The 25,586-nt window shown below is 38.2% G+C and overlaps 1 protein-coding gene across 2 annotated transcripts in view; it reads left to right on the top strand.

The window, feature by feature from the left end:
• BEND5 (BEN domain containing 5) overlaps positions 1-25,311 on the top strand; it is a 31,993-nt gene extending 6,682 nt beyond the window's left edge. The window contains exons 2-6 of one of the 2 annotated variants that reach the window (XM_057379948.1): positions 7,357-7,490; positions 9,158-9,527; positions 15,604-15,752; positions 20,260-20,473; positions 24,282-25,311. In XM_057379948.1, the coding sequence (XP_057235931.1) occupies positions 7,357-7,490; positions 9,158-9,527; positions 15,604-15,752; positions 20,260-20,473; positions 24,282-24,442 (1,028 nt within the window). In that variant the 3' untranslated portion in view covers positions 24,443-25,311. Of the gene's footprint in view, positions 1-7,356; positions 7,491-9,157; positions 9,534-15,603; positions 15,753-20,259; positions 20,474-24,281 lie in introns of both variants that reach the window. The other variant, XM_057379947.1, reaches the window with a different exon arrangement.
• Positions 25,312-25,586: the final 275 nt, after the last annotated feature.

The raw sequence follows: 25,586 nt of genomic DNA, 5'->3' as shown, positions 1-25,586 counted from the left end.
ATGGCTTTGTGGCCTGTGTGATCCTGAAATCTCCACCGGCTTTGGTCCTAATATAATTTACAGTCTAACACAGATGGACTGGTGAGGGCAGCCAGACTGACAAATTGTAGCTGTCATTGAGAKTGATGATCTCTTGAAATGAACTTTTGAACTTCTAAAGAAATAGAAAGCTTTTGTTATAAATATTTTTTGCAAAATATTTGTCATGTTTGGATTTTCTTTGAAAAGTAATTCCCTTTGTTGAGCTTCACATGTAGGTGCAAAGGGAAGATTTAAAGGATGGCATTTTCACATCCTGCTTGTTTTCAGGGTTTCTTTTTAATTTAATGGTAATGCTGTATTAGTGTACTTGTTTCAGAAAGGATTAAGAGAGTTGTTCCATAATAGCTGTAATCCTTTGTGTTTGACATGTGCAGAGTATTGTACAAATATTAACAAATCTGTACAACGCTTCAGTGGGCTAGATGAGGACAGTAAGATGAAAAGTTTGAATTATTCAAGGTCAGTATTTAAGTAAATATTGGATTCAGGATTAAAAYTGTCCTCAGTCTTGAGGAGAGTGTGATTTCCTGTTTCTCAGTGTTGTCTTTTCTTAACTGATTGTCCAGCTCCATCTGTTTCTGCTGCAGCCAAATTCCAATGCCACTAAAAGTTAAATGTAAGGGAGAATTTTGCTGACAAAGAACTGTTTTTAGTTGTATTAGTTTGAGCCATGTTGCTTTTAGTTAGTTATTTTTGATGAGACTTCGTGTTCACTTCTGCACTGAAAAATAGGTTTCATATTAATAATGGAAATTAAGGAAGAAATACATTTAAGTTTTTCTTGCAGCACAGGTCTGACATTTCTGGGCTGATACTCAAGACTGCAGATCTGAACAATCTGCTGATAAGTGAGCACATGCAAATGGAGAATGTTACAAATATTTGAATTTCTTCATGTGCATTAGAAATTTGACTACAAATAGATGCCCATATCAATAACTCTCACTCTTTCCAGAATTAGACTGGGTATCTCAGTTGTTCAGTTGTTCAGAAGAAAAACTGCATTAAGACCTCAACATTGTTTGCTTCAGTAGCTGGGATGGTAGGTTGCTTTCTCTGGTTTGGTTTGCTTTGGGTTTTGTGAGAGCAGCAGCAGGTCCATGCTCTGTGCATTTACTTGTGTTTGGGAATGAAATATTAATGAGCAAGAGCCAGTCTTGATCTAGGGCTTCAGAGCAAACTTAAGAGGTTTATATAATCTGTGCTCTGCTTCTGTAGGATTTTTGCTCCTTAATCTTTGTCTCCTTTCTTTGGTGCCTTTGTACAAAGCAGGTGTGGCTTTCTCTCCATCATCAGTGAACAGTCTTGGTTCAGGCTCCTGGCACATCATCCTTCTTACCCATCATCTCTAAACCTGTCAAACAGTGGTTTAAGACCTTTCTATCTTGCCTTTCCCCAGTTTGATTAAGAATTATTTTCATTCCGTTTCCTATTCTTTAGACTTTATTGAAATTCACTTCACAAGATTTAACAGCCTTTTGGGCCAGTTCTTCAAGTGCWTGTCTTCACCTTCCTGTGCTTATCAGCCCTGCCTGTCACAGTGCTGCTTGATGTGTTGTTCTTCYCTGACTTCTTTGCTCACTCTTCTTTATGCTCTGAAGACATCCTTCCAGTCACTTGTTTGTGYGTTGCTGTAATTTTCTCTTTCTGGTGAAGTGCTGCAGAACTACTTAGTTCTTAAATTTTTGGGCACGATACAAGCCCAGATGATGRTATCTCTCAGCTCTGCCTTTTTATTGCTAGCTTTCCTCATTTACATTTTTTGTCAGCTTTCCTTTCTGACACCTTTAGCAGAAATCTTTTTCAGCTTATGCTTAGGATGTCCCAACRTATTTTCCTACCACTTTTTGTCCATTTCTCTTGAATTTAGAGTCAAAAGGAGGAATAATCTTGTTTGTTRTCCCCAACCCAAAATCTTGCTGTCTGTTACATACTCCTCATCTGCATTGTTGCTTACACTCAGCTCCACCTTTCTGTCCAACTAAATATACTTCTGAAGTGCTTCCACTGTGCCCAGTATTTATTTCTGYCCAGTATTTATTTCCCAGTCTTTTTCTCTGTCCTTGCAACAAAACTCCCTCTAGTCTGGGGGGGGGGAAAAAAAAGAAACTTAAAACCACACAAAAACAAACAAGAAAAAAACAACCCCAATATAGTAAATTTTACTATGCAATTCCTGAATTGACTGTGCCAACACCTGGTTGACCCCTCTTTTGCACACTCCTCCTTTTTTTAGCTGCTTTGAGTTTGGTGGCATCTGTGTTCTTCAAATAACTTCTGCATTTCTACTGTTGTGTAGAAGTGTGTGTTTGTGACTGTCATTCTCAGTTTCTTTTTTAGTAGTGGTCGTAATCTCAGTGTAGTCCTAGCTCAGACATGTTTTATATGAGACACAGTTCCTTTTTCCTTTGTATCCTGAATATCTTTTGAACCTGCAGGATCATTACATTTTCTGAAATTTTGTCTCTTCTTCCTGTTCAAGTACTCCTTTAATGTTTGCATTAAATTAGCTAAGAAAGTAATTTATAGAGGGGTTTTTTTCCAGCTTCAAATAAGCTAGGTGGCTTTTTTAATTATTATTATTATTACTATCATGCTGTTTTCCTTCTCAGTCACAGCAGTGTTGAATATTGTTTATTTGTGTGTAAGTGGCACTTAGGAATCTATGCCTTATTGTGCTTGGTGTATTTGCTTTAAAACACCACATATACCTTTGGTTATGGGTTCTTTGCTATGGTTCTTATGCATCTTTTACTTTTTATGGCCTGTAACCAGTGCACAGCCTGYTAAGGCAGGTGATCTTACCTCCTCTGTAGAAGCAACCTGGCTGAATCAGTAGCAAAGCAATTCAGTGCAGCAATGTATGGGGAATCTTGTGCAGGTGTTGTCCATATGTGCTGGGTACATGCCTGGAAATGGGAAGGCTGATGGTAAGTTTTTTCATCTGTCAGTAGATCATTTTTCACAAGGAGTGGAATTTTTTTGAAGGCTTAGGGGAAGGACGAATTCTGTTCAAGGTTCTTTCATTTTATTGCTGTAAGATTTATAGCACTGCCAAGCCCCTTCTTTGGACTGATACCAGACCTGCCATCCCTCATCCATTTGGAGTGCAGAGCTCTCTTCCTTTATTTTCCAGCTTTTATTCCAAAGATGGAAAAAATCAGCATTTCAACTCTTTTTTTTTTTGAAGGGATTAGTTTGTTCAGTCCTTATTTCTAAATTAGAAAGTAAGGAACACTTTAAGGAGACTTTGAGATTTTCATAGTTTTATTTTACATCCCACAATAGGGTTTTCAGTTTTAGGGCACTAACATATTTCTCCTTGGATTTCACCAGCTTCCTGCCCTGTTAAAGTTGCTTTCTCTGCCTCTGTTCCCTGCCCCTCTAGACTTAAAGCTGTTACCTTTTGGCCTGGATCCACTCATCCTGACACTGAAATGAGGGCCTCATTGAAGAAACCATTCCAGGAACAGTTTATCCTTTGCTAGTTGATAGAGATTCTCTAATGCAGGGTTGCTTTTTTGGCTTCTGTTTCTTTGAACACTGCTGAGGCCAAGTGTCTTCCCAGGCACTCTGAAATTCCTCAGCAGTTCACTTTTTCCTGACTGCCCGTTCAGCTTTGGGGGATGGATGCCTGGATGGGGTGAGATGCTGTCACATGCCCTGGCTCTTGAGCCCTGTGCTTCAGTACTGTGAGGAGTTGACTGCCAAGATCTCTCCAAGTATGACCTTTTCTTGGAGTACAGTTATTCTAGCATGCTTTACCCTTTATCTCGAATCACAGAATACCAGGTTCTCTRTGAACAAAAGCATTTTTTCCTAATTTACATGTGTCTTTCAGAATGTCCCTTCATAAAGAACAGAGGGAATCCATTCTTTCAAAATACACAGAGGGATCGTGCATCCACCCTGCATATTTTGTTACAAGTAGCTAATTAAGTATGTTAAGTGCTAGTTCTCAGTAATTGATAGCCCTGAACCACTCATTCCATATCTAGGGAAACAATTGACACAACTTTATGACAAGCTGATTATGGCCACCTAGGAGAAGGTGTAGTTTTTAACTTCCAGCAAGGTTTAAATGACTAGGAACAAAGTCCAGGCAAATTATTTGGGCCATTACAAAATGAGGCTCAAAGCTGCAATGCTTTTCTTCTCTCTCTTCGTTAGCCTYAGGCAGTGAATTTCAGCTTGTCCATGTATTTGGTTCATATTTTGGTTTTCTTCTGTGTCAAAGTCACAGTTGTGTTGGTTTTATGCTGGATTCTTCTTTTGTACCTGTCTTTTGTTTGCTGGCACAGCAGCAGACAGAGAATGCTAAGGAGAACTGCTGTAAATGCATGTTCATGTTTCTCCTACCCTTCCCCCATGTCTCCACTCTCTCCCTCCCTCCCCTTCCCAAATTCCATTAATATTTACAGAACAAGAGCCAGTACTCCAGCATTAGTCTCAAATTCAGAATGAGATTTTTCTGGCTCTATCTGCAGCTAATGCACAAGACAACAGAGGTTAGAAATGTGCTTTAAAAAAAAAAAAAAAGAACAAAAGATCTTTTTATATTCAACACACTGGATGGATTATGTTAGGTATAAATAAGCTTTCAAAGACCAGAGCATATGTAAAAAAAAATTATATGTATTGTTGTTGGAAGGCAGAGAAACATTTATTCACTTACTGACTACGTTAGAAGTTCCTGAGCTTTAACTTATATCAACTCATTTTTACTATTGTTTCTTCAAATTGTGTGCAGAGAAAAGAGTTTCGTTCTTCAACTTACTGGTTCATGTACAGATAAACAGTGAAACCAAAAAGTCAAATGAACAGAAAGASAATTGTGTTGATAGTTACATGCCAGCAATGTACAAACTAACCATTTGTAAGGAGATGTATAAACAAACTTTAAAAGCAGTGGAGTTTTGCAAACAAAAATTTTGTACAGAAACTGAAATTGGGTGGAAATTGAAGAGAATGAAGAATTCAAATAATGTGCATTTGTTTTCTTTGACCCCAAATTAAGAATTTTTTTCATTGTGAAGTGCACAAAATGTGTTATTAACCTTTATGAAAAGATAAATATTACCGTTCTTCCAATTTTTTTTTTCAATGTTGCTTTATTCATTGGAAAATATTTGCTGACTTCTGTAGTCTGCACAGGCGCTTACTCCTCTGTAACCCCTTCCCATGATGGTTTCAAGAGTGGCTTTTCACTGGCCATGGGAAGGATGGTTCATGTCCTTATCCAGTTGGTTTGGGGCTCTGGCTTCTGGTGACCTCAGCGAGTTGTCGGCAGACAAATTCGTTAACTGTGTCAAGAAATGGGTTGTGTCCATCTGGTTGTGAGGCCAAGTGTTATTTCAGAGGATAGAAACTGGTCTGAWTTTTTTTCATGGAGGTGGAGGTCATCTGTATGCCCTATGGAAGATGATTTGGCAAAGCTGTCTAGAGAAGCTGACTCTGCAGTATCCATGTGCTGCTCTTCCTCCAAGGAATTGAGAGAACATATTTTAGCAAAGGATTCCTCAATCTATCCAATACCCCAAAATACGTGAACACAGGAAAAGTCTGTGGTTTTCATTTTTTCATCCGATTCAATAGGGATTCATTTATTCTTAAATTCCAAGAAAATACCAATACCCATCAGTCTATACTTTAGTCTGGAAGTTTGTATTATTTTACTTTTTAGGAAGGGCTGTCTTATTTCCTTCTCATCTCTCTGGCATTAGAATTGGCTTATCTCACTTTTCTGATGAACCTACATTTTCCAGATAAATGAAAACATTGGGGTTTATTTTTCAAAACTGAAACAGTTGGATTGCCTTTTTTGTTTTACTGGGATAAGCATCCACGATGCTCTGGGGAATGGAGAATGATCTAAAATAAGCCTAGCTGTTTTTTGTTGTTTATCTGTTTCTTTTTGCATCTGTCTTAGTATTTATTGCTACCATCTGYGTTTCATTTCAGGTTGTCTAATGTCTTATTCTGCATGTTCTTTGCCTATTCTTTTTACATAGCCTTGGGCTGTAATATCACCATTTGCCTACAAGAGATCCATTTCTATCTGTAACAAAATGAATTGCATTCATCTGTGTAATTCATTTCTAATGAATGCCTTGCTCCTCATTAAACAGTGATTTACCTTTGTTTCCCTTTCCTACACTGTCAACACGAACCATTTTTGAGGTCCTGTGGAGAGATGCTAATTTGAGAAAGYAAAAGTCAATGCAACTAAGCACTCACAGGGGCCATCCTCCTTGGCACTCTCAAAAATATTCATGGGACACTTTGCAGAATGCAATTTGCAGGTGGATAAGAAGACTCAAAATGTTTTCCTGTTTGTCAGCTCTCAGTATATGAAGGCAGCACTTGACAGTTTAAATGCATTTCTCCTTGACACTGTCAGAAACAGGTGAATCTTCTCAGACCTTGTCTATTCTGCAAGAATTTTACCTATCACAAGCACATTTTGGGAGACTGTACTCTTGCTTTACTGTCCCTTCTCTACCTTTTCAGGAGTATTAAAATACTTTGAATGTATTTTCAGATTAATATTTTTAAATAACTCATTTTGAGATATGTCAAAATGTTGCAGACTTGGAAATATTTTACTTCAGTTTTTTTATGAGATGCAAAGATTCATATGAATATTTATTGACTTTGCCAATAGTATATAAAGGAAAAGGTGAATAATGTTAATTAGTGAAATAGAGGTTGTATAGTAATTTTGTTACAGATTTGGTTCTTATGCAACTTTAGTGTAATGCACTTTGAAGCTCTCCGGCAACATTCCCTTTTCCAGCCCTGCATTTTACAGARCAGCAGAATCTGCCATGTGTGCAAATAGATCTGTGCTGCTGACAGATTATGGWTGGAGAATAGGATGAATTGCCAGGCTGATTTTCACTTTAACCCTAAGGAGAGTTTGAACTGCAGGAATGGATTATGAATATGAGAGTACTGTTGGTAAACATTGTAAAGCAATACAGGGTGTTTTCAGGAAGTTTTCTTTACAGCCTCTTCAACCCTTACTTAGGTGAAAGTACGAGCCACTCATWGACACTTTTGATCACTTGAATTTAGCTTGGCATTTTTCAGTGCTTATTCTTGTGTTGGGCCAGATTGATCCCCAGTTGAAACTCTAGAATTGTCAGGGGCATCAGTGGACTTACAGCATGGACTAATTTGATCATGGTATTATGAGGGGATTGGAGTGTGGGAGGTTGGGTTTTTGTAACTGGTCTCACCTAAGTTATGTAGTATTTGGAAGCAAGAACACTGATTAATGTAACAAAATCTTATTTTTAATATACATTTTAGAAGACAAAACTGACCTTGAGAACAGTGTGATGCAGAAGAAAATTAAAATCCCCAAACTCTCTCTCAATCATGTAGAAGAAGCTGGGGAAGTTACAGATTATGGGGAAGAAGATGTGGAGCTTAGACACAGTAAGGTACTGTAGTCTTTCTATTTTCAGTTTATTTTTCCGCCTTCCCTTTTTTTTAATCTTTTTTTTTGCAAGTGCTTGGGGCATATACAAACGTTTTAGCTTAAGAATTCCAGGCTTGCTTTTGATCCCCTTTTAAAACACTGTGTTTGGTGAAATTGGGTCATATTGTGTGTGGGGGTGGGGTATGGGTTTTCAAAACCTGATTTAAGTGTAATCAGACGTTTTCCTGTGTGTACTGTCTGCACAGTTAAACTGCCATCTGGGATTGGTGGAACAATGCTCTTCCACTTTTGGCCAAGAATGCCGTAAAAAGTCACCAGTTCCCTGTTGWGCAGCTGTTCTTGGTGGCACTTGTGACATATTTGCTTGTTTGGACTTGGAAGGGTTTCTCTGAGACTGCCCAACTACAGCAGTGACTGAAAAGAAGAATTGACAGGACTGCATCAATCCATTATAACTCATAGTTGCCTTTTTAGGTTCAGATGCCAGAAACCCACTATGGAGATATATTTATTTTTTGGTATCAAATGACATCTGTAAAAGTCTTCCAATCTTCATAATAAGATATTTCTTTATGACTTCATGTATTTTGCAKCTACAGGAGTGATGTTAGTACATTTCTTTATGATGGGCCAATTTTTTTTAATTTAATTTTGTTCTTTAGAACATGAATGCAGCAGGCTTAAATTTTAATAATTTAAATTTAAATAATTTTGTTTTCTGCCACATTACTCATGGATGTTGTGGTATGGGAATTTGATAGTGTCAGCTTCTCACCTCTAACCTATGAGCTGCATTTGCTTTCCTTGCAGTTGCTTGGAAATTCAAATGCCTTTTGATATTTGTCCAGTAAAACTTAGTGACTTTACCTGTACTGTCACATATTAATCCCACTATCCAGGCCCCAGGAAAGTGATGTGATTTAATTTGCAGAGTTTGTGCAGATGACTGAAGGTAAAATTCCACTGAGAGTTCTCAGGACCCAAAGCCTCTGCAATGCAGTACTAATAKAGAAGGAATCAGTTGATAAGGAAGATGAGGCTGGATGATATTTTCTGTCTCCAGCTTCAGTGTTCTCAAATCCCTTTCAGTGTTTGCTGATAGTGTTARCTCAGTCACTTGCATCAGGCAGTTGGGTGAACGTGCTGTAGGAATAGTCAGAGAAGGTTTTGTCTCCAAAAGTGTGGGAAGGACAAGCCATCAGTTCACAGAGCAGCTTTGTGCCTGGGCTGCTTTCATCTCTGATGTCGTGACAAATGGTGCACACAGTTGATCCTTTCTCTTACTTATCAGAAAATCAATTTCTGTCAGAAACCCGAATGTTAAGGGTAAACTTTAAAGGAAAAGAGATCTAGATCCACTTTTTAAAAAAGAAATGAATGATGTGGAATCAAGTGACCTATATACACTGTGTTTGTAAGTGTTGCACAAATGCAGGAAGGCCTTTAACTGCCTCAGAAGTTTGTACATGTATTTAGCTCAGTTATAATTGCATGTTAGTTATGTATATTAAAGCCATAAGAGTCTGCTAGGTAAAATATTTTTGCAGACTGGCTTTGTCTTAGGTTTTTGGAAAATAAGAATATTAACCTTTCCCAAGACTGTAGAATTTTGATTTTACTACATCTCACTACTCTCCTAATTTGTTTATTTTTTATTGTGACATGCAGAGACAAGATGGGAGGAAACAAAGTGAAGGTACACACAAAAGCATTGAAGCAGTTGTTGCTCGCCTTGAAAAACAGAACGGGATGAGTCTCAGTAATACTTCCAGCCCTGAGGAGGCTTTTATGGAGACTACAGAAGGCATGAACAATATGGACGATGCCGTAGTTCCTCGGATTCTCTATGAGGAATTGCTGAGGAGTTACCAGCAGCAACAGGAAGAAATGAGACACATTCAGCAGGAGCTTGAGAGAACGCGGAGACAGCTTGTGCAACAGGCAAAGAAGCTAAAGGAGTATGGGGCACTCGTGTCAGAAATGAAAGAGCTCAGAGACTTGAACAGGAGGCTCCAGGATGTACTGCTCCTAAGACTAGGTAGTGGTAAGTGCCGGACTTAAGTGGGACTAGTTTGAATGAATTTTGCAAGTGTGATCAATGGTAATGGAGACGTATTTGAAGAATAGCGGTGGTTGTTAAACTGGACATTGAATGTTAAAAGGGTTTTCTGCTGTGGCTGTACAATATGTGTCGAATTTGTATGCTATGTACGTCTGGGGTTTTCTTTAAAAACTAGAGGTCTTTGTGCTGGTATGGCTGAATCAGAGTTCCATTTTAAGCAGCTGTATTATAAAGAGTCTCTGACCTTCCAATATATGCTGAAAAAGTTAATAAAGCGTCATCTGCAAAATATATCTATATATTCCAGTTTAAAAAAAAAAAAAAAAGGCGCTGTAATGAATAGTTTGGCTAAAACGAATTTATCCTTTGCAGTTAGGGATTTTGTTGATTGTTATGTGACTATGTTACCTTCCATTTTCTTACCCCTCTTCCCATTAGTAGCTATTAGAATGTGATATATTCCTGAACTTTGAGCAGTGGCTTTAAACAGCCRTGCTATTTGAAAACTAATGGATTGTTAAAGAATAATTTAAAAAAAGTTTATATTAGTATCCCATTTATCARCACTTGTTACAAAATGCAGGTTTGTGTAATTTGGATTTCAGTTTTAAGTATCTTGGGTCAATTGCTCCTTTGTTTGGGTTTATAACAATTATTTAAGCATTATGTTGGAATAAATGGGAAAAAAAGACAAAATAAAAAGTTCATCCTTTTCATTGAAGATGGTACCCTTGGAATACCTTCAAAGATTTGACTAATTACATTTATTTGCTATTAGAATGTGGCACTGCTGTGTTGAAGATTTGCTCGGTGACTGAAATTGRTTGAAATCTATGCATCCAAACTTAGCATGCTGTTCTTATGTCTGCCTTTGTGTATCTGGAAACTTAATTTTTGCATGTCAGTTGGATATTGGCTCYTCTCCTGGACTGGAACGAGTGCATGCAATTTGCATGTGGGTCTGGGTTACCCTCACGTACAGAGCTGGACCTGGGAGAGCATGTGCCTGTGCTGTAGCATGTGTTAAGGTGTACCCACAACCTTGGAGCCAGGTTCCTGGAGTATCCCACAACYTAAACTGGGTGTCTGATTGTGAATGCTCATCATTGTTACACTGTGCATAATTAAAATGTCGTTACTTACCATAAACATTCTAGTTAACTTTCTAAATAAAACTAAATAGGCAAGGTTTCCACAGCCTGAAAAACACGATGTGGTTGGCAGGAGATTCCACTGAGCTTTCTAAAATTTTCCTTGGATGGAAAGATGTTTCTTCATCTGCAAGTAGTTAGCTGGAATTTATGGGAATGGAGCACGAGCCAGATGTTGGTAGGCAATGGGGCTGAACTGCGTAAAGTACCAATTTAGTTGGTAGACTTGACAGCAATTGGGGTGGTGAGACCAGCAGTGAAATGAAGACAGCTACTGAATTCTGTCTCATTTCTTTCACTTTAAGAAAAAGAAGATGCRTTTTTTACTTGAGCTGAATAAAGAAAGGACAAAAAGGGAAAAAAAAAAAGAAAAAAAAAARARRAAAAGMGGAAAAGAAATGGGAAAAAATACTGAATCTTCTCTAAATACTGGGCATGAATTTCCTTTGTATCAGTCTGACAACTAAAAACAAATCCCAGTTACATTGAAGATGAGTTCTTTAATCACATACCTGGAAAAATATCAGCTATAGGTAACTTTCAGAAGRAACCCATATTATTATTACTTCTAAGGAACATTTGATGGTAACGARGGTAGAATTTATATGTGTTGGCTGTGTCCTTCACAGGGTTTGTATTTCCTAAGACTCAGTGTATTAACTGCTGCTTACTCTGATGCTTTTCCTTATGGCCTCAATCACAGCAGAGAAACAACCATTCTAGAAAGATCAATACAAAACTTATGAATAATTAGTAAGGGAGAYATCTTCAGCATGTTCTAAATTAGGGAGTCTGATGACGGTATGAAAAAGTACTACTTTTAATCAAGAATAGATACMTAAAGACTTTTTTAGTCTTCCTTACTTTTCCAGCTTATAAATGAGGCATGTTTGGGTATGTGAATAATCTCTGGAAATTGTTCTGAAAATAAATTACATCCTGAATTCATCTGCAGTTGCAGTGATCTCTTAAACTTAGAGTTTCAAATTACACGTAATTTATGTTACACTGCACTTCTAGCAGGCTGGACTTAATGCAAACTAATTGCATTTCKGTTTCACCTTAGAGACTTGTGATTTCTTTGCATGAGATGACAGCTGGTTTGTGCTGATGAATTGCAGCTGTGGGAAATGCGTGCCTGTTGCCATTTTAAACTTGCAGATCAAATATAGAACAGCCTCTTGAGCTAATGTGCAGCCGAATAGTCAGCTCCTAATTTCCCATCAACGTGTTGATTTCAGCAAGGAGCTGGAAGTCAATGTATTCTACTTGAGACTTAAGCCTTCAGCTCTGCTGCTACTCTGGAGCCACTCTTGTGGCAAGAGTGAGGAGGTTCATCTTYCTCATGGTGACACCAAATTGCTCTTTGTCAAGAAAGAGCTTTGGAGGCAGCTGGGGCAAATGRCAGTAGTGAAACCAGTACTGATCCATGGAGAAATGCTTAATATCCTCTTTACAACCTYAGTATGTTATTCCCCAGCAGATCCCTTCCCGGAGGAGGCTGACATTTCACCRGGGCTCTAGGGACAGAGCAGTGGAAAAATGTGATGACTGTTGTGGAAAAGGTTATGGTGTCCCTCTTGAATAATGCCTGCAGCCTCTTGCCTACTTGGGGAACTGCAAGTCCTGTGATTGTAGGCCTTTGCAGTTTGTTTTGTTGCCCCTTAAAACACTGTTTTGCCTTCTTTTTATCAATGCAGTGTAAGATAATTTAGAGAATTAAATAACTGACTCCTGTAGGGACTTTAAATAGCCCTTGGATTGCAAAAGAATTTCAATAACTTCTTAAAAAAGTCGTTTTCTCCTGGGCAAGATCTGTGCAGTTGGAAAGATCTGTGGTTGGAAATATGGTCAACAGTACTGAGGTTGTACAGAGATAATTCTTGGGTGTTTTTAGCTCCCTGATAAATTCTTCATTTTCATGTTATACTGCTGAGAATTACTGTTGTTCCAAAGTATATTCACATTCATTCATAAACACTGATGCATCAGCACATGCACACAGACCCCTGAGGTTTTATTTTTAATCTCAGTTTAATTTCAGTGATCCAGTTTATAGTGTCTTGGGACTGACACCAGAGTAGGGAGAATGAAATGGGATTTTTGTCTTACCACATGTCAGGAATTACTGKTTTTCAGCTTTTCTAGATTTTTTTTGCTTTTTGATGTTAAAAAAAAAATGTCCCAGGTTTCTGTCAAGTACCAAAAGTACCAACATTACCGCTTCTCAGATTTGTTTTGTTTCAAATTCTGGTAGATGGTGTGGAAAAACTTGCTGCATACAAATGCTGACCACTTTACCAGTCAATACATTTTTACTTTTTTGCTAATTTTTTGGAGTGCCATGTAGCCTAAGATGCATTTTTGAGGAAAAGWGATGGTGAAGGGAAGCCTTCTACCTCTTCATCATGATTTGAAGTTGCTGGCCTTTGAGATATTGTAAAAAAACTGGTCAGAAGGAGAAAAATTTTGCAATAAAACATTTGTTTCTTTCTTGCATTTCAAAAACCATCTTTTTTTTTTTTTTTCCTGATCCTTATTACATAAGTGCTGTCATTGTTAAGCCTTTAGATAAAGATATATATTTTTATATGTTCCATTCACCATCTTTAAAATAAGGTGCAGAGCACAAGAGCTGCAGAGAGGGGAAGCTTGGAGTGTGRTGAGCGGGGCACAGCTCCGGTTAACAGGCACGAGTGCAGGTTGCATGTGCAATTCACAGCATGTGAGGTTGAAAATGCAGGGTTTAGTAGATGGTGAAAGTGGCTGTGGAGACTTGCCTGGTTAGAGGCAGGTTTCTSTTTGGCAATCAAAAATCAGAATATGAAAAAGACATTTGAAAGGCTTTCTTTTGGTGATTTCTAAGCAAGTAGTAAAGCATGAATTGCAGCAGAGGTATTCTGACCTGTGCGAGCTGTGGTTATTGTGGACTTTAATCGGCTTTTTTCTCAGGGAAACTCCGGAAACCAAATTCCAGCTGTGTCAATATATGACTGAAAACCATGAAAGACTTCTAAATAGAGACTAGAAAAGTGTTTAAACTGAAATAAACGTTTCCTCTTAGGAAGAAGGTGGTTGTACTTAGGTATCTTCCTTGAAGTGATTCTCAAAGTATGAGACAATAGCACTTTGTTGAATAATGTTTCCTTAAAAGATGAYTTCTTAAGGTCACACTGGCAATTACATCCCTGCAGCTGCTTGTTCAGGTGTGCCCATGSTGTGGGCAGACTTTGRGTGCTTTAACCAGTCCAGGTCTTCMCCCATCTGAATCAGCYTTACARTCTCAAGTTTRGGAARTTTAGTTTGTCTTGGCAGTACCAGTGTGTATTCATGGTACTAGAGGTGCTTAGCAAGATCATGATGGAATTACAATGSAAATGGGATGTTTTTGTGATTTCTCTGTTTGTGCCACGTTTGCATTGGGGCTAGCTCTTAAGATTCTCTTGTTGGTGGCACTGCAGCGTAGGATTGTCTGAGTTGCCAAGACAACTTTTAGTCATTGCTGAGCGCAGAGTGGCAGCCAGCTGAGAACATTTAGCTGGCTATGTAGGTGTAGAATAAGCTATAGGATAAATGTCAAATGCTGACAACGGAGGAAGCTCTCTATCGCTGTATAGTAATCTCTAAATGAAACTGCACAAAGTAGGAGGGATGAATGCTGTGCTTGTTCCAGGCACAGGAACTATTTAAGATMCGTGACTAAGACCTGAGTTGTGGTGCCAGCATAACTTGCAGAGTTGGATCAGTTCAGGGCTGGGWCTGTGTGCACAAACACTGAGGAGGGAGCTGGAGGGCGACCTGATGATTGAGTTATCTGGTTGAAGTTGTCAAGGTTGGGCTGCAGAGTGGTGCAGGGCTCTCAGCACCAGCCTGGTGCAATCTAGCACTGCCAAGKGGGTGAGTTCATCCTTAGAGGTCTGGAAGTGGGGTATTTCCGTGTGTCCAGAGTCTAAGGTGGCAACCTTGCTGTGCTGTCGAGCCACCAACACTGCATGGAACTTCAGTGCCTGCTGGAGCTTCTTGGGATCCTAGAGCCAGCCATCAAGGGACACTGATAGGCTTGGGGCCATAGCCTGGACTGCTGGTGGAACCACTGCAATGAATGGAGTCATGAAATCCAGTTCACAAATTATTTTCAATTTGTTCTTTTGTCTTTTTAGAAACACTTTATWACTTGGATCTGGAAAAGTTGATGACTGACAAAATAATTACTCTTTGAAGTCTCAAATATGCTTAGTAGTATTCCATTGTTTAATCTGTGCAKAATTTTTGTTGAGTACATTAAAAATAAAAATCAGTGTTGGATGGATTGGACCATCAAAATTCTAATTTATGTGGGGTTTTTTAACCTTTGATATGTTTTCTGTGCATGATACTTAGCATAAGTAGGCTAAGTTTGTTTCCTTTATAGCATTTCTGCAGATCCTCACTATTTTTGTACACCTCTGTTATGTCTAAAGACATTTCAGATTTCTATAAAATTTGTAATTCTATGTGGATAATTTATGTAATTATCACAGTAAATTATGCAGGTTCCTATGCAACTATATAGCAATTCTTATTTGAAGAATTACTATTGTTGCTTTTGGTTTATAATTTCAGTGTTGTTTTAACATAATTTCTTTAGTGTGCATTGAAGAAATCTTACTCATATCTGTAATTGTCCTTACACTTTAAGAATAAAATTAAACACTGAAATTAAAATTAAACAATTTAATGTTTATAAAGCAGGAATACTTATCCTGCTTTTACTCATTGATGTTCAGAAGTAGGATTTTGGTTTGGATTTCTTCTAACTTTAAAATGAACATGACTAATATTTTATGCTAATCATGGGTGATGAAGGGGTTGATTTCATGTTCTCTGGGATAGCAGACAGCTCTCTTTTCTTAACTGTCTAGGACCTGCCATTGAGGTTGAAAAAGTAAAACCTGAATCTATTGAGCCCGAACCTGAGGTACAGAAGACCTTCAGTGAGGAAGCAAATACATCAACGTACTACCCTGCCCCTGTTCCAGTAATGGACAAGTATATTCTCGAGAATGGAAAGGTATTTTATATTAAATAGAGCATGAATAATTTGTAAATGTCCATTAGGTGATGTTCTTGTGGAATTTTCATGATCATGGGGATTTTGCATGGCAGTAGCTTCTACAGGCTTCCTCAGTTTTCATGAAGGTGTGCTGTTGTGCTGAGGAGAATTGTGAAGTTATGCAGAAATGAAGAGCACAGAAAAATAACCTCAGTGAGTGGTCAGAGCAYTGAATGCTGTGCAACACAAGGAATATAGTTATTATGCATGCACAGGCAAATTGACTTAGTTTTCATTTGGTGACATCCATAAATACACCGAATATTGACCAAAGTCAGTAACCCACATTATAAAGTTACATGAGTCTACTTAACCAAAACGCTTTTCCCTAAAGGGTTTTTAGTGTTTATAATGTGCTGTAGTCATATTGCAGAGAAGCCCTTATGTTTGGGTCGAAGTGTAGTGCAGGAGGTAATGATGAGCCCTGGAATAAAAATGGTCTTGCTTGATGCTGGTAGGAGCATTGCCACTGAATTGAGCTGATGTAGTGCTGCTTTCCAGAGACTTCTGTGAAGTTGCTGAAATACCATCTAGCTCTAGTTTGCCAGAACCTTACTGAGAACTTTTCAGATTTCAGTGTGTTTAACACATTAACTGCTCATCTACCTAGGCCTGCTTTTATAGCTGTTTCCATTACCATTAAATAAACATGATGTTTCTTATACAAAGCTATATGTCCTTCACAATTGCCCATGCAGATCCTGTTTTTTGGTATATATATGCTTTTTGGTACCATAATCTGAGAATACTTAGGAAGGAAACATCCATTTTAGTTTTGCCATACAGTGGAGTTACTGATGGAATAGCATGAAACTGCATTTTCAAACTTGTGTTAAAAGGCTGACTGCACAAGTGTCTGTTCTTCCATGAAAAATAGTAGAGTCTTGACAGTTTGACAGGTATTTRGTTCAGATAGCTTTTCTTGCCTAATATGTTTAAATATGTCATTTGCTTGATTATTTGTGCAATGAAAACTCAGGGTGTATTACTGTGTGAGTTTGGTTTAGCTCCTTCTCTTCCACTTAAGGTCTGTGGKATAGGGCATATCCTTTAGTATTTGTATGCAGCTTTTCCTGCTCCCTTTTTTCATCTGTCAGCTTCTTGGCACTTCTTTTGCTGAAGTTTTCTCTGTCTTTACAGATATTAATATCTCTTTAATTTTCTTTTTGTAATTTTGGTTCTTGGTTGCCTATTTACTGGGGCTACAGCCAGCTCAGATGCCAGAAATTTGGACTAGGAGTGTATTTAGAGTGTTGGAGGGTAGTTTTCTTCAGTTTTCCTTATTTATGGCTTTATTTCAGTATTCCTTTATTGATATGCACCACTAGAGTAGTTGAAATACTTTTTTACAAGTCTTACCCTCTGTGGCACCAGATTTGATCTTAGTAGGATTCTTTCAAAGCAGATAAATCTCTTCCCTCCAGAGGGAAAACCAAAGTACTGAAAAAGAGCCTATGGCATTCATTTAAAGAAAAGAAAGAAGGAAGAAAAAAAAAAAGAAAGAAAGAAAGAAAGAAAGAAAGAAAGAAAGAAAGAAAAAAAGAAAGAAAGAAAGAAAGAAAAAAAAAAAAAAAGGAAAAAAAAAAAAAAAAAAAGAAAGAAAAAGAGTTCATCTTCTGAGACACATTTTAGATCTATTGCAGATGTTAGCACAGCCACGCTGGTGAGCGTTGCTTTGAATTCGCTGCTGTCTCTGTTGCATTGTACTTGAAGGTTGATCCCGCAGTTGCTGAAATTGGGAGTAAATTTCCCATTGATTTCATCAAGCCCAGATTCTGGCTCATGGGGCAGCTCTTCCARCAAGAAGGAAATGTCTTCTGAATGTGGAGTACAGTAAGCTTCCCAGAGCTTTGGGACTGATGGAAAGCAGTGCTGGGCTTGGTGTACAGAGAGGTAAACTGAGACACAGGCAGATTGAATTCCTCACTGTAATGGTGCTGGAAATAGAAAAAGGGAGACATAAGATTTCTGTGGCTGTGGCTGTCTGTCACATAGTTGCTGTTGCCATAGGTGTTTCATACCAGCAATTGCTTTTTTAATAAATGAAGCATGTTCAAAGAAGAGATGATCTATCTGAAGCATAAATATTAAAAATACTTCCTGTAAGTTGTTCTTTTCTTTTGAGTAACTTCAAGCTAATGAATAATGTAGTAGCTTAAGAGACTAAAGAATCTTTCACAAAGACAAACCCTAATTTTGGCAGAGAGGAATTGGATTTTTGATCAAATACAACAGTTTCTACAACTAATGTAATATAGACACCCAAAATCTGGTACGTCACAACATTCCTAATCTTAGTTATTTTCTAGGTAACTTACAGATGTTTTCCCAGAGAACTTTTCCAAGATCAGACCAGAAATAACTGAATGTAATATGTACTGTAATTGTTTTCTGAGCAAAAACTGCTCACTCCTGTTTGAAGTTGCCTTAAAAAATATGTAGAGAGCACCAAAAGAGTGTGGCTTTTTAAAATTCTTTTATGAAGAAGCTCAACAACAAAGAAAAAAGGAAAAAAAAGGGGTGTTTGTGTTGTGTTTAATTAGTTTAATTTCCCTTCATGCAGACATTTGGGAAGCTWCTTAGAATCCCTTTAGTGTAGAAGATTCTGCAGGAGAGGCAGCTTGCTGTATGGTTTTATGCTTTAAGGAAGRTGGAGTTTTCATTTTTTTTATGTTACGTGGCTTGTAGCCAAACCATTCATATTATTCTATTCAAGKTTTTAAACATCTAGTTGCTTTTGAAGGATGCTGTCGTAATAAAGAAATTCTGGGAGCTAAAGCCCTCATTAATAATTAAAGCAGGTTTCAATTATAGGAAAAATGGTATTAGGTTGAAAACAGGCTGTAAAATTATGGGTATATAAAATTTTACAGTAGCTTTGTCCAATTTTCATTGCATTTAATGGGGCTTCTGTGATACTGCTCAGATTTGTATGGGTAGCAGGCACAGTTTATGTAAAGCCACATGAAATGAGTAAAACCACAGAAAACTAAGGGCAGAACAGTTGAGGCAAACAGAGTCTGTTGATGCAGTTTTGTCATGGGATTTTATTGATGGGATTTTTTTTTCATCATTAGAAGGTGGTAAGTTTTTTTTTTTTTTTAAGTGTTAATGTTACAGAAAGAAAACCCTCATTGGACCAGTTSTAATCACAGCTAGATTTTGGATATACAGCAATCTGATTGATCCATATGTTTGGAATGTTGTACTTTTGCAGATTGTCTGAAGGTCTGGARGTAAGAGCGGTGAGCTCTGATGACCATTGGGATGTGTAGGTCACACCTTAGYTTGTTATGATGATCAGTAAATGTGTGTCCCATGAAGTGGAGTTCATCACCATGTGGACAGAGCTTGCGGTCTGCAGAGGTAGTGAGGAGCCACACTGTGCTCCAGGAACTGGAGTAGGGTCATACAGGGTCCAAAGTATTTGTGGTTCCACACAGGGCAGGTTTGCATCCCTCTTGCACTTGTGTCAGGCTTGTTCTGGTTCCTCGTGGACTTATTTCCTTGCTGTTGCTTGAGGGTGTCCTGAGTGCCAGGACTCTTGGCTCAAACTCGTAGTAGTGGCTCAAGGACAGTGCTCAGACTCTTGTCCTGCTTTTGTCCTAAGACTGGAGCACTGGGAATCTTGGGGTAGAGACATAGGGTASCCCTGTGGGAGACAACCCAGCCCAGTCAGTGCTGAGCAGGAGTAATAAAATTAGACTTGAGCATTCTCTTTTTGGAGACTCTCCAATGGCTTCACACTGCATTTTCCAGAACTCATATTATCCTGCTTTACTACTTCAGTGAAATACCTCGACTTCCCATTGTTTGGATAATGGAAAATTTATGATGTTGCTGCAATGGGTCATTGCCTAACCACAAAACAGTATTCATGTGGTACATTGATCGTACATGATAGACACACTTCATGTTAGAACTGGAAGTTTTACAAAGCTTCCAAACTCTCCTGGCTTGTATTGAAATTGGAGTTCTCAAAATCCTTTYTTCCCTTCCAGTTACTTTAAACAATCAGGTACAGAATACAACTTAGGAAGTAATTCCCTCTCCACCACCTCTGGAATATGCTTTGGGTAAAGTCTGTTGTAGCCAAAAGGAAGTGTTTCATCTTGCTCCTGAATTAGGCTGGTGCAACTGCTTGGTTTATATGCTGTGCATAACTTTGTAATACTGAATGTGTTCACTGTTTCCTTCTTTGATCTCTGTTCCTGACCRCAGTCTTTCAGGAGAGAGGTTATKTGGGGGTGAAAAGCAGAGATTACTMAAAGKAWCTATATTATATATTGAGGTTGACTTGAACTCCCTGACCCACRAAGTTGGACAAGTTTCAGAGTTAGGCAAAATGGATTTGTTCAGCCCTAATTACTGTTATTTTAGTTCCTAATATTAATGTTCCTACAGCACTTGGATACTGTTGTGTGCTACATACCATAGATAAGTTGTTATTATTACTACCTTCTAGGTCCATCTTGGCAGTGGAATTTGGGTAGATGAGGAGAAATGGCACCAGCTGCAAGTAACACAAGGAGATTCAAAGTATACAAAAAATCTAGCGGTTATGATTTGGGGAACAGATGTTCTCAAGAACAGAAGTGTCACAGGAGTTGCAACCAAAAAAAAGAAAGATGCCGTTCCCAAGCCACCTCTCTCACCTCACAAATTAAGCATTGTCAGAGGTAGGTTATTTGAAAACTTTTGCTTCCTGCTTTGGAGTTTAACCATTAATCACCGAGTTGAAAGATGCTTCTTTTCAGCTCATTTAAAATTAACTGATTAAAAACTGTAATTCAGATTGCTATTGCATTGTGAAGTGCATACGTACCCAGGAAAAGTAAAACACTTTGCAATAGCTGTGCACAGTGCAGGCCTCCACAGCTGAAGAGTTGTACATTGACTTCAGTAAGGTTTGAGAAGATCATCACTTTAGACCACTTGCAGGGCAGGACTCTGAGCCTGGAGAACARCATGTTGTTCTAGAATTCATTTATAACATGMTGATTTTTTAAAATGCATATATTCCTTTTAACAAGACTGAGAGTAGCTTTCATCCAGAACATAACCAGCTCTGGCATGAGGCACAGAAACCATTATAGCTGTGACTATAAAAATAGGCATACCTTCAAAGGCAAGAAAGAACAGTTGGACCCTTTTAAGTGGAGAAAATGGAAATAGTAAAAATTAATTGTTGCACTTGAATTGGAATTCGGACAGGAAGTGTAAATCGCTGACTTCATCTGGCAGGGAAAATTGCAATGACACTTTCAGTAACTGCAAGCCTGAGCTCATGTATGTAGTACTTTGAGAGAGARAAGGCCTTCTCCTTTATTTAGAATGAATGGTGAATTTCAGTCCCKTTGTATCATCATGCCTGTGCTGCATCATTTCTGTCTCTCTTGGTATTTCAGGCTTTTTTTCAAGTCAGAACTGAGTTGGTTCYTCATGTAATATATACTGAAATTGGATTTTTAGGTTTTGTGTCCATAGTAAATTGTAGTAGGGCTGAATGAAATCTCCCCATTTGGTAGAGSTTCATTATTCTGCATTTCCTGTTCCTAGTTGCTATGTGCTCTCAACTGTGAACTCATTAACAGGTGTTGTAATCTGCCATGAAAGCACCATGTTTTGSAGTAAGAAATACAATTCTTCTGTGAGTGTGTGCGTGTGTCTGTGTCTGTGTTGTGTGGGGAAAAGTTGGAAGCTTATCTCCGTACTGTCATCTCTTAGTTTATAAGAAATCAGTAAAAGACCTGGGTTGTTTTTTTGTTGTTTTTTTTTTTTTAACTAATCTGCTTCAAGATTATATGTGGAAGTGGAAGCTGTTCCATGCTGATTTTCTAGTTCTGTCTGGGGCTTTTAGGTACAATCCTTACCCATGTAGCTGAGTAATGATGCATTGGCCACATAAGGAATCCATACACTCTGTGGTGATGGCTCCCCTTGTCAGCTCCAAAAGGGAAGCAGAAGTGGTTGCCCTGGTGTGCATTTACAAGCACGCAGCAGAAAGGGGTTATTTTCCACTGGCCCATTGCAAAGTGGTTTCCAGTTTCCCTGCTGGAGGCTSTTGCTCCTCAACACTGCTGGCGAGGTGGCTTCTGTGGGAATTTTCTCTTCTACTCCTGTCAGGGCCGCTCTGTGCTGCTTGAGCCATTTAAATGACAGCTTTCTTGAGCTCCCCTTGTTTTGACTGCAGTGAGTTTGGGAGTCTATCCAACAGGTACACGGTGAGAGGCAGATGGGGCCCTTCCCTTTCTTCTCTTCCATACCTTTACACTCACCAGCAATTCAGCTCTTCCCTATTTCCTTGTTTTTCTGTGTTTCCTGTCATACTTTTCTTCCAGCCTCAACCCTCATTTGAATTCTGCTGTTACGTGCCCTGGTTTTCCATGTTCCTCTTTTTAGTGTTTCTTTCACCTCATCTCTGATTCCCCTTTTGTTAGACTTTAGCCTGTGCAATCTCCTGTTGAACTGCTGTAGGTGTCAGGCTGCCTGTGTTAGTGGGACTGGGTAGCTCATATCCATGATTTTCCATGTTGTCATGTCCTTTGCATTTGCGTCAGTGTTAGCAGGTCTTGCCCCACCATGGAAAAGAAGGCAAAACAACAAAATTACCAGCAAGTGGACAAATAGGTGAAATGTGAGGGAGTTTTCCATAGCCAACGATTCGGATCAGACATCACAAAAAGTAGTGAAGCTCCTGGTTAGCCTTTGAGGTTTACTTGAATATTTGGTATTCAGCAGTATGAAGGGGTGTCTGTGTGCACCTGTAAAGCCAAAAGACAAAGGAGCAGAAGCCCCAAATCATTCTTTGAAGCCCTAAGTCAGTATTCTTTTACAAGTACTAAGCTACTATTTCTGCACCCCCTCATAGAAATGGAAGAGATGGAGAGGARTAACTGTCATCAAGGATCTGTCTGGGTCACACTGACTTTTAGAATTACAGCTTTTAAGTGAGTTCTGTCAAGTGATTCTTTGCTTGACGTTGTGTTTAAATGAACAMCACAGCCTGTGTTTCACTGGGAGTTCACCTTACTGGGTGTATCTGCCTGGGAGTGTTTGTGACACTGTTATAGGGCCAGTTTATGTCCTGTAAAAACACACTGGCTTCCTTCAGGCTCTCAGAGATGTGCCTCTTCTTAGGTTTCATATTTCTAATCATACTTTACTGATGATCAGCATTTCAGCTATCAAGCTGCATGCTGRTTAATTTCATTTATTTTATATTCAGTACGTCTTACAACATAAAATTCACATTGCTTTAGATGTTCTCATCATTCTCTGGACACAGACTAACTTATTTAAAACAGATTTTTGAACGACAACATTAGCTCTTAATGTGTCTGATATCTCTATAGCTTCTTAAAAATCCCCACTGTGTAGTATGTAATAAAGAAATGATAAAAAGTATGATGGATGTGCACTGTTATAAACCTTGTTAATGCAAAATAACCTTTTATAAAACTTCTCAGAGGTTTCCAAATGAACTACAAAGCATGCATAGTACTTAATTTTCATAACTTTTTAATATGGTGCATTAGAAATGTTGTAAACCATGTTAATTAAGCAATAATCTCTATGGCTTTCTGTATATGAAGCAATAAACAGCTAATGGAATAGATCACTAGGCAAAGCAGAACAGAGTTTGTTTAACCAGTCTGGGAAGCCTGCACAACAAAATACATCAGTCTGTTTATGAAAACCAAAAGACCCCGAACCTGCCTGTCACTAAGGARTTGTGTGTGTTGCACCACTTTAGATTTCAATAGCCTTTGCAGTATTCTGGCACCAAACTACCAAAATTGGGAAGAAAAATTGTCTTAACTTTCACTGCCCACGTTGCTTTTGCAGTTAGTGCTGTCACTTGCTTTTTGTATTCCAGACAAGTTYAGAAAGTATTTTGTTCAAACATGYAAGGAGATGRCTCTTTTCCTGAATGATCCACAGTAAAAGTGAAATATGCCCAGGGACAGGGCAGCTGATAAAGACACAGACATTCATGTATGTGGAAGAGATGTAAAAAAAGAAATAAATGGGTTAAAGTGTTCTCCTGCTGGTTACTGCTTCTCTTCCTAAGCATTATCATTTACATACCCTTGTGAAGTTGTGAGTGACTCCTGGGGAGCTGTGGGTACAGTGAGACAGCACACCTGGAATGAGACAAAATCTGCTGTGGAACTTCAGACACATGCAGGGGTCAGGCAGGCAAGACTGACACTGTAAAAGGCTGGGTTTAGCCTTGTTTCTGTATGGAAAGCCTATTAATGTAGTCACAGCATTACTGGAAGTTGGTCATGCCAGTGTTTCAAGTCTGGTGCCAAATCTTGACTTTAACAAGATAACCAGTGAATCAAGGAAAGCTTCTCTTGTCTTGMAACAAATATACACAGTGCTTACTCACTGCTGTCTCTTGAGTAGTTAGCCCAAATCAGGGCTATATTGTTTTTTAAAAATATTCTAATGATTCTTTCCTTTTTTTTTTCTCCCCAGAATGTTTGTATGATAGAATAGCACAAGAAACTGTGGATGAAACTGAAATTGCACAGAGACTCTCCAAAGTCAACAAGTACATCTGTGAAAAAATCATGGATATCAATAAATCATGTAAAAATGAAGAAAGGAGGGAAATTGCAAAGTACAATTTGCAATAAATTTTGGATTTTTAATAAAGTCTTAGTGTTTTACTTAAGTGTTGTTTTTTTGATTTGTGTGGCATTTTTGCTGATGGGAGAAGCTGACTTGAAGCGTTGCTCTCTTCCTATAACTGATTCGTTTTTTGAGCGGTTCTGTCATGGTGTAAACTGCTTTTAAATACTGTAAGATCTATTGTAAGTTCACTCACAAATGAAAACTGAAGTTTGAAAGATTTCTCCGGCGAGTTGCAGTTTGTTGCCTGCGGTTGTACATAGGTTGTGATTCTGCGGACACCGACCCGTTTGCCCTGCGCCAAGTTTTACTGGAGTTAGTGGATCTGAGCTGCAGTAAAACATCTGCTTAGAAGGAAGAACTGTACAAAATCCACTTTGCTATTGAAAAGGGGTTTATTGTATTTTACAAAATGTTTTTTTCTGAACTGAAATTTTAATCGTTTGTTTTTATAAATCTTTGCTTTGATCTCTAACAATATATTTGATCAAAAATACACAAAGAATGTTTCTTTTTCAATTATCTTGTAGGTAGATCACTATTACCTTCACAGTTAAAAAAAAAAAAAAAAATCAAGAAAACAAACCAACCAATAAACAACAAAGAACCCAAAGCTGTAAGTTGTAAAAACATGATAATTCATTTTAATAAATAAATCTAAAAGCAGTTTCTTTTTCAGGGATCAAGACATTTCAGATTTGTGGTTGTGGTACAAAGCTCTTCAGTGTGTCCATACTATTGTTCTTGAAATATTACCTTTTTAGTGTATTTGTATTTTCAAACAATTTTAAAATTGCCACACTATGGCAAGAWTATGTACAGTAGAAAATTTAGTACCATTTTGTCTTGGTCCATAATTTAATAATGGACMCTTTTAGCACAAATTTTAATTACAAATAAAAATAATTTTCTACATTGAAGTTAGACTTGCRATGCAAAGTTTTTAGAAATAATATGTTATCTGGATTATACCTTATTGTGTGTAAGTGAAACAAGCTGAARTCTCCTTTCATTAAGGATTTAGAGATAACTTGAGGTCTGGATTGATGAGATTTGAGGGTTTGTTATATTAGTGATCTCGATTAACCTTCCATTTATTCGATGCTCCCCCGTGTGATTATTTGCCTTTCAGGCWGCCTGTTCCTGAGT

This window comes from Malurus melanocephalus, unplaced genomic scaffold, assembly GCF_030028575.1.
Source record: "Malurus melanocephalus ecotype Western Australia unplaced genomic scaffold, MMel_1.1 scaffold_427, whole genome shotgun sequence".
NCBI classification, from domain to species: domain Eukaryota; kingdom Metazoa; phylum Chordata; class Aves; order Passeriformes; family Maluridae; genus Malurus; species Malurus melanocephalus.
Note: the sequence above shows the minus strand (reverse complement) of the source record. Positions and strands in the feature narration are given on the sequence as shown.